The 7,826-nt window shown below is 40.2% G+C and overlaps 2 protein-coding genes across 4 annotated transcripts; one reads left to right on the forward strand and one right to left on the reverse strand.

Annotated features, from left to right (window-relative positions):
* Window positions 1–3,903, forward strand: LOC135167474 (protein lin-9 homolog). Of its 2 annotated transcripts, none has more exons than XM_064130712.1 (5): window positions 1–115; window positions 930–1,248; window positions 1,455–2,037; window positions 2,242–2,979; window positions 3,115–3,903. In XM_064130712.1, the coding sequence occupies exons 1-5, from the start codon at window positions 97–99 to the stop codon at window positions 3,304–3,306; spliced, it is 1,851 nt and encodes a 616-aa protein (XP_063986782.1). In that variant the 5' UTR covers window positions 1–96; the 3' UTR covers window positions 3,307–3,903. The 2 variants fall into 2 exon arrangements, with proteins under 2 accessions (XP_063986782.1, XP_063986783.1); XM_064130713.1 differs by lacking the exon at window positions 1–115 and adding an exon at window positions 461–598.
* A 51-nt stretch (window positions 3,904–3,954) lies between these two features.
* Window positions 3,955–7,125, reverse strand: LOC135167485 (nuclear pore complex protein Nup50). 2 transcript variants are annotated; one of them, XR_010299867.1, is made up of 6 exons: window positions 6,965–7,125; window positions 6,662–6,819; window positions 5,995–6,389; window positions 5,215–5,772; window positions 4,745–5,106; window positions 3,955–4,291 (listed from the first exon to the last, which is right to left on the reverse strand). XR_010299867.1 is itself a non-coding variant. In XM_064130728.1 (5 exons), the coding sequence occupies exons 2-5, from the start codon at window positions 6,815–6,817 to the stop codon at window positions 4,800–4,802; spliced, it is 1,416 nt and encodes a 471-aa protein (XP_063986798.1). In that variant the 5' UTR covers window positions 6,818–6,819; window positions 6,965–7,125; the 3' UTR covers window positions 3,955–4,799. The 2 variants fall into 2 exon arrangements, 1 of the variants encoding a protein (XP_063986798.1); XM_064130728.1 differs by having other exon boundaries at window positions 3,955–5,106.
* Window positions 7,126–7,826: the final 701 nt, after the last annotated feature.

Below are 7,826 nucleotides of genomic sequence, written 5' to 3' on the forward strand. Positions count from 1 at the left end.
TAAATTTCCGCTTGAAGTTTGGCAAGCCTGACACAAGCCCAGTGGAGGCGCCTCGGCGGAAACAACTTTACCCACAATGCACCAGTAAAGGGCAACATGGCGGACACGATTGAAAGTGAGTGCAATTATTCACATAATTATCCATAGTTTTAAGTTAATTGAAGCCCCGAAATGTATGGATATAAATGGTTGCGTGGTAGTCGAGACTGTTGGTCATCGAATAGTCAAGGAACATCGGCTTCACTCGGTCATTAGCACCTAATATCGGTGATTCAACTGGTCACGTACCTGACTGGTTCAAAATTTCAAAAATGACCAATGCACAATTCAAGCAGGACAACTGGCACGAAAATTTTGATAAAAGCAGCTTTTCATCATTAGTTTGTTGACTCGGAAATTAATTTATTCGGTTTTGGGCGATGGCAAGGGGGGGAGGGAGGTCATTATGGGGTTTTCATGATTTTGGGGAAGTTTCGAGTCGGACGCGCGCGTGGGATGTTTACTTCGGGCTGGGACACCGAAATAGCAGCTTGGTTAGGTCGCGATTTTCAGAAAACTCGAGTTTGTAGATGAGTTGAGTTCATGGCGAATATGAAATGTGTGTTTTTATGGTTTCGTAGTTATTTATTTACTTTTTAGTCTTGATGTTTGAGAACTCTAAGTCACATTGGAAGCTCTGTTCCTAATTCAATTCGAATATTAATTTGTACGTTTGAAAAATCTGGAGAGATGGACGATCAAACGATTTTTTTTCAAATTTTTAAATTCTCACATATTTGAAATTTTATTCATTTTTTTTTATGAATGAAATTATTCAATATTCATTCATTAGTTTGTGGAATTTAAAAATAGGGAGAGTTGTTTTTTATTAATTGAAATTTAGGCGGAGTGAAAGTGTTAATTGGGCTTTTGGCAATTTTTCTGTGCAGATGAGTCAGCTGAGACCTTGCTGTCCATGAAAAATGGTGGTTATCCATCGTTGGACGAGATAAAAACCGAGATTGATGAGGATTCGATGGACATTGATCACAACAATTCGTTCGAGATGGAGACTGAGGATTCAGAACCTGTACCAGAGCTGGGACCTGCAGCTCTGGGGTTGCAGAGAGTCGGAACGAAGCCACCTCCGAAGAAACAGAATCCTCCACAACCAGTTCAGGTTTTGAACCGACGTGGTATGCCAGCCAGAATCAGGAAGAAGAATAAATTGTTCTATGATGATATCCTGGTTAATCACCCACATCACAGGTAAACCAAATTTATTGGCAACATGTGTCAATCATTCCCCAGTGCAAAATAAAATTATAAACCACGCTCTGAAGTATATGTCTGAGACGATAGCTTGAGAGAAAGAATATCAGATTTTTTTGTGGAGATTTTCTCGAGCTTGAGCAATTTTTTTTGCATGATTATTCATTAGTTTCATATTAGTTTCATGTTCCATGAATTTTCAGAATAAAGAAAGAACCAGGAACGATAGACCTAAAGCCCTCTCCGCGGAAAGTTCCTCGTCCCTCTCCACCGAAGCGTCAAACGCGTTCTTCCACGGAGCCCAAAAAAATAATCCCTCAGACTCCGCCACCGCCTCCACCCCCAAAAACTCCCATCAAAATGGAGAAAGAGCCAGAGAAGCCCCTGGCCCCGGGTTCCCCAGACCGTAAAGTTGGCCAGAAAATAGGAATGCGCCTTCGCAACCTCCTAAAGCTCCCCAAGGCCCACAAATGGGTCTGCTACGAGTGGTTCTATAGCAACCTCGATAAGACCCTCTTCGAAGGCGACAACGACTTCATGATCTGCCTGAAGGAGTCCTTCCCCCAGTTGAAGTCCCGAAAATTGACGAGAGTGGAGTGGTGCAAGATCAGAAGGATGATGGGAAAGCCTAGAAGGTGCTCCCAATCTTTCTTTGAGGAAGAGAGAAGAGAATTAGAACGCAAGAGGCAGAAAATCAGAATGCTCCAGCAGAGGAAGTCCGCTGATGCCAACAGTTTCAAGGACTTGCCTCCAGAGATACCTTTGCAGCTGGTGATTGGAACGAAGGTACCTAACGAATTTTCTTTTGCTTGCAATAAATTTCCCATTCGGTCTTTAAGCTCGTTTTGAAAGCTTCACTCCATTGTCGAGGTATAAAAATTATACTTTTTTGTTAAATAATTTTATTTGATAAAATTACATTTACAACTGACTGGCAATAGTTTCTTTTGTATTTTGAATTACTTAAAATTCAATTTTTAATTCCTAAAGGTGACAGCAAGACTGAGAAAGCCCCAAGATGGTCTCTTCACTGGAAGTATCGATGCAGTGGACACAAGCAATAACACGTACAGAATAACCTTCGAGAGAGCTGGTCTAGGCACGCACAGTGTTCCAGACTACGAAGTTCTATCCAATGAGCCACCAGAGACTATCAGTGTGGCCTCATTCGCTCAGAAATTCCGCCCCCGACACGTCCAGTACGTTCCATCACCTCCTTACGCCCTGAAATTACGTTCTCCGAGGCTCAACAGTGACCCTCTGATCTCCAATGCCTCAGTCTCAGTCCCCAAGAAGAGCCACATCGGTGGTACAATGAATGGCTATCCCCTCAAACTCCTGGAGTTCATGGTAAAGGTCAACAAAATCCTTGCAGCCAAGAAAATCAAGATCAAGAAGCTGAAGGAGCTGAACACTGAGGCTGAGAAGAAGAGATCCTTTGGCGAGTGTTTGTCACCTGATTTCGAGAGAAAATATGCTTCCGTTGTTGTGGAACTCGAGAAAATGAACACTGCTCTCCAGGAGTTCTTGAACGAGGTGCAGGAGCTCTGCCAGGAAATAGCACCTGAGCCCTCGGTCGCTGCAATGCTGGTACCCTCACACTTGAGGGAAAAGTGCAAACAGGAAGCTGCTGATATGGTTTCCAGGAATAACATTATTAATGATAAAGCGCCTACGAAGATGAACCAGTTGGTTACTGATTTAACTGCTCTTATGCTCCAAGTGAAGGTAATTTCTAAACATTAACTTTGTAATTTAAAGACATTCCCAGATTATTATTTTTCATTACTACCGTCATGTGAAATTAAATTCTGGATTTTGATTCTGCGAGCTGTGAATAATTGTCCGTTTTGTTGTTTCCAGTGTTTATCAGATTCCGATCGTAACGCATACGAGCTAAAAGTACTCCAGGGAACAATGGATCAGATAAGATCACGACTGAATCCCCAAAATCAACAGGTGTTTCAAAATTGCGTAGAAATTCACATGCAGCACATACAACTTGGTCTAGGCCAGACAGGATCATTAACTCCATTCATGGCACCGAAAGCCTAGCAAGAGGAGGATAGTAATTACCGATGAAGTACTGCAGATCAGAGAGTTCAATTATAATGATCATTTGTATAGAGATATATCAATTATTATTATGAGGAAGATTGCCCGGTTTGGAATAGTGAGGCATCGCACCTTTGTACATATAAAATGATGCTTTTGACACTAGCACTTGCGATGATATCTCTGTGGACTCTCCACTTCTACTGCCAGTTAATTTTTTTTTTTGGTTTTTCTCTTATTTTCCATTAGTTTCTCCTGAATTTTAGAAATTAGTTGGAAATCGTTGATTATGTAATACGAATTTTATTTCATCCTTTGGATTTAATGAGGGACATGGCATGAGGTGTTCTAGTCTGGCTCTGGAAGTAATTAAAGGAATTGTTGAGGTGAGTGAGAATGAGAGAATAATTTATTGGAATTTAAGAAATTGAAAATTAAGTCTCCATTCTTGTTATCAGTAGTCGTTAGGAATCGATTGCTCCTTCGAAAATTAAATAAAGTAACGATAATGTATATGCTTATTGTATAATGGAGAAACATGATATTTTATGTAAATTTAATAACTATTAAAGTTTGAATCTAGAACACCGTATGAAAGTTCATGCGTTTTTCCTTTCCCTGGAATATAATTAAATAAAAATTCCACTATTGTTTATAGATTGGAATATTTCTCGTTTATTATATACAAGTGCTTATCGTAGACATCAGTTTGACATTTAAACGAATGGTAGTAAAAAAGCAAATTATCTAATAATAATTTTAATTTCAGGTTATTATTCGAAAATTGTGTTCAGTCGAATGAACCAAATTTTGATAATAATCGTCAGATTGAATTTATTTACTCATAAAAATATCTCACTTTCGCTATCAATGGAACGAAAATTTGACGTATGGCCAAAGATCACTGAAAAATTTTCAAGTTTCTCACCTCATTCATACCATCACTCATACTTACCACTGATAATTCACCAAAATCACCAAAATTATCGCATGTAATACCACAAGAGCTCCGAAATTATCGGATATTTCCCGATAGGTTCGTTGCAAACAAATGAACGTGTCAAGTTTTCCAGTTTAAAAATCACGAGCGCGAAGCGCGAGTGATTTTTCTGGAAAACTTGACGAGCTTATTTGTTTGCAGGGAACCTTGAGGGAAATATCAGATAATTTCGAAGTTCGAGTGGTATTCGGGGGATTATTTTTTGCATCCAAATCTTGGCCGATAGAATTGCACCATGAGACATAATTTTCAACGAATTGCCATTTAATCTGTCAGATACAATTGAGGGTTACTTCAACATTTGTTTTTTTTTATATATATCAACATGCAAAATTTCCAGTGTAATTTTCAAGAATATCCGCTGAAATACCGTGTTGACTATACAAAATAACGTCGAATGGTGCAATCCTATTGGCCAAGATTTGGATGGGAAAAATAATCCCCAAAATTTGATTTATCGAAATTTCGATACTGACTGATGAGCATTAACTATTCACTTTTTGTTACTATCGAGCTGCTCGAGAAGGGCATCAGCGTCCTCGCTGGTTTTAACCCTGAGGAGCACGGGAACTGGAGGTGGCTGGGAGTCAGGTAATGGCAAACAGACCACCATTACCGTATTTTTATTCATCCGCTGGGTGCGAACGGAGTCGGTTAAGAGAGTGTTTAGGAGGAGATTCCCCAGGGAATTTTCAGCACGGACGATCAATTGAGTCTTTCCATTGGGGGTTGGCTTCAGGAAGAGAATTCCTACTCCTCGATCACTGTAGACTTTATCTTTCTTGAAAAATATCTTGCACCTGGGGAAAAAAATTATCTGCTTGTACAAACGAGTAAAGGAGTAAATAAATAACTGGAAAAATCATTCAATAAATAACCGAATAAATCGACACAGGAAAAACATTCACCTCTTTTCGTAAATAGCCCCCTCTTCGATAATAGGTTTAAACTCGACCTTAGGTGGCTCATCGTCATCCTCTTTGTCCTCAGCATCATCCTTGCCCTCAGACGTCGGTGGAGCAACAACACTGCTGCCGAAGGAGAAAGGTTTCCCAGTGCCGAAGCTGAAACTCGCAGAGCTGCTGCCAGTGGTGCCGCTCGAGCCAAAGCTGAAGGCCCCCGTCGTCTGAGGGAAGGACATGGACTTTTCCACCTTCTCGGCCTTCTCTTCAGCTTTATCAGCGGTGTCTTTGCTTTTGTTGAGGAATGGGTTCACGTCACTGCCGAATGCTCCTTTCCCATCAGCATTTCCAAAAATTGACTTTCCAGGGGTTAGAGAGCCGAAGATGGACCCGGTTGTCGTGCTAGGGGACTTCGTAGAGAACACCGAATCTGAGGCCTCTGAGGTGCCTTTCGGGGGTACCCCAAACGTCAAAGTGGGTTTTGGAGGCTCTTTAGAACTTTTCGCTTCCTCTGATGCTTTTCTCGTCTGCTCGTCACGTTTCGCCTCAATTTCCTTGAGGTACCTTTCAATTTCGTACGAAATTCAACTTTTGAAATAAAATAAAGGTTCTATCTCTATAAACAATGACTGATAAATAAAATCTTACCAAAATCAATTAATGATCATAACACAAGATAAAACTGGATAAGAATATTTCGTAAAGAATCTAATCAAGCTATAGAATTTTAAAAAAATGCTGTGATATCACTCCGTATTATTAAAAAAATTCTGAGACCAGCAGTACCTGTCGTAATCCCTGAAGATGGGAGTCAAGATGCAGAAGGGGTTGGCGTCCACGTGGGTTTTGATCCATTGGGCAACACCCTCGTTCAGTCCCTTTAGTTTAGCAAAGTACTCAGAGGACTCCTTGAATATTGTTCCCTTTTTCTTCGCTGGATCCTTCTGCTGGTTCTCTGAGGTCTTTCCCAGGTGCATCGAGGGCACTGATGATGATGATGACAGCCCATTCTCCAAGCCCTTCGCTGAGCCGTTGCTGGATGTCGCGGAGGATGTTGTCGAGGATTGGAGGGGGGTGATTGTAGGAGTAGAGTTGGATTTTAAGAAACTGAAGGCTGCTGTCACGGGGGGTGCGGTCGTCTTGAATCCTACGAATGCTCCAAAAGCGTTTTCCTTTGGTCTCTGAACATAGAATGAAGGAAAAGTTTTTTTTTAGATATTATTCATCGCTGTAATTATGATAATTATTTTTTTTTAATTATCCAGAACGAATTAAAAGAATACTGATCTCAAATATCGTGTGTAAGAATAGAAACTCGTTCCTTTAAGGTGTAATAAGTAATCAAATTTGTGAAGATGGTTCAGAGGGGAATAGAATACTAATAACTCTGGAGAGATCATTAGAGGTAAACGGTGGCCCTCTGTTACCCTCTAAAATAAAAAAAAAGACTTACCTCGCCGGCTCCAAGTCTCCTCACAGCGGTGCGTACAACCCTCTTCTCCAGAACTTCCTGAGGAGCAACGGCAAACGTTCCAGCTTCTTCAGGCTCGTCCTCAGCGTTCCAGTTCTCATGATTCAACTCTGATGTTGCTGTTCGTTTGCTTGCCATTACTTCATTAAAAGTGAAAAAAATATACTGAAATCTCTGTTGGAAATCGTTCCAAAACACTCGACTTAACCTCAAATGTTTACATTCCAAGGTCTCGAGGGGTTAAACCGTGTTTTGTTTACACTTCTCTGAGATTTTCTCGCTTACCTGATTCTGGAGTCAATGGGGATGGATAGTATGTCTTGATAAATTCGAATGGTCGTATAATTCACACGAAAATCGGCTCAATCATGAAAATATTCACAGAGTAAGACTGCGCGGGAGAGACTCACGTTTACCTCTGGGTCCTCACGCGTGCGTCATCATATTTCACCTTTTGCAGATTTTTACAAAGTATTTTATAGTCTTTAGGACGATTTTACCTCTTGAGGGGCTGTATTTACAGATTTTTTGCAATTGAAAATAATTTCTTTGGGTGATTTTCGAGATTATATGATGATATAAAAAAAATCAAGGTATATACCTCAATTACATGTTGAAATAACGCGCCAGTACATCGCGCACTTCCGGACAACTGATAATTCATCATTGAGCCACGGCGTGGTGGGGGAGCCACTGGGAGACATCTCCGCTGACGCCACTCTCGTGTTTGCGGAAAGCAAAACAGGAACAAAACTTTTGACTTCGCAACGATGTTTATTGTTTCCGCGTGAATTTATTTTTCGCAGTTACTGGTAGGAACCCCATTGATTTTATTAATTGATTTTCGCAGCGGGTAATACCGCCACTACTTTAAACAGATAATTGCAAATAAAATACCCCAAAAATTAAAGTTAAATGACGAGAAGAATCAATCGAGGTAAAGCGCTATGATTCGCCATATTTTTTCTGAATCCACATCTTCATTACTATTTATCAGCCAAATGAATCACTAGGTTAGGATAAAAATTTATTTAAAATAATTTAATTAATATAAGTCAAAGTAACTAATTACTGACATTTTTTTTCTACTCCCGGTTAATTCCACAGCAGAATTAACAATGTTTGAATTATTGCTATTTACCAATGG

Source organism: Diachasmimorpha longicaudata, chromosome 11 (genome assembly GCF_034640455.1).
Source record: "Diachasmimorpha longicaudata isolate KC_UGA_2023 chromosome 11, iyDiaLong2, whole genome shotgun sequence".
NCBI lineage: Eukaryota > Metazoa > Arthropoda > Insecta > Hymenoptera > Braconidae > Diachasmimorpha > Diachasmimorpha longicaudata.

What these genes read in the sequence shown, in the direction of transcription:
- LOC135167474 (XM_064130712.1), top strand. An exon ending in AGCTGGTGATTGGAACGAAG is followed by an intron (nt 2,038 to 2,241) that starts GTACCTAACGAA and finishes TAATTCCTAAAG; the next exon opens with GTGACAGCAAGACTGAGAAA. An exon ending in CTCTTATGCTCCAAGTGAAG is followed by an intron (nt 2,980 to 3,114) that starts GTAATTTCTAAA and finishes TGTTGTTTCCAG; the next exon opens with TGTTTATCAGATTCCGATCG.
- LOC135167485 (XM_064130728.1), bottom strand. Translation starts at nt 6,817, where the DNA reads ATGGCAAGCAAACGAACAGCAACATCAGAGTTGAATCATGAGAACTGG. An exon ending in GGAGACTTGGAGCCGGCGAG is followed by an intron (nt 6,390 to 6,661) that starts GTAAGTCTTTTT and finishes TTCTATGTTCAG; the next exon opens with AGACCAAAGGAAAACGCTTT. An exon ending in GGGGCTATTTACGAAAAGAG is followed by an intron (nt 5,107 to 5,214) that starts GTGAATGTTTTT and finishes TTTTTTCCCCAG; the next exon opens with GTGCAAGATATTTTTCAAGA.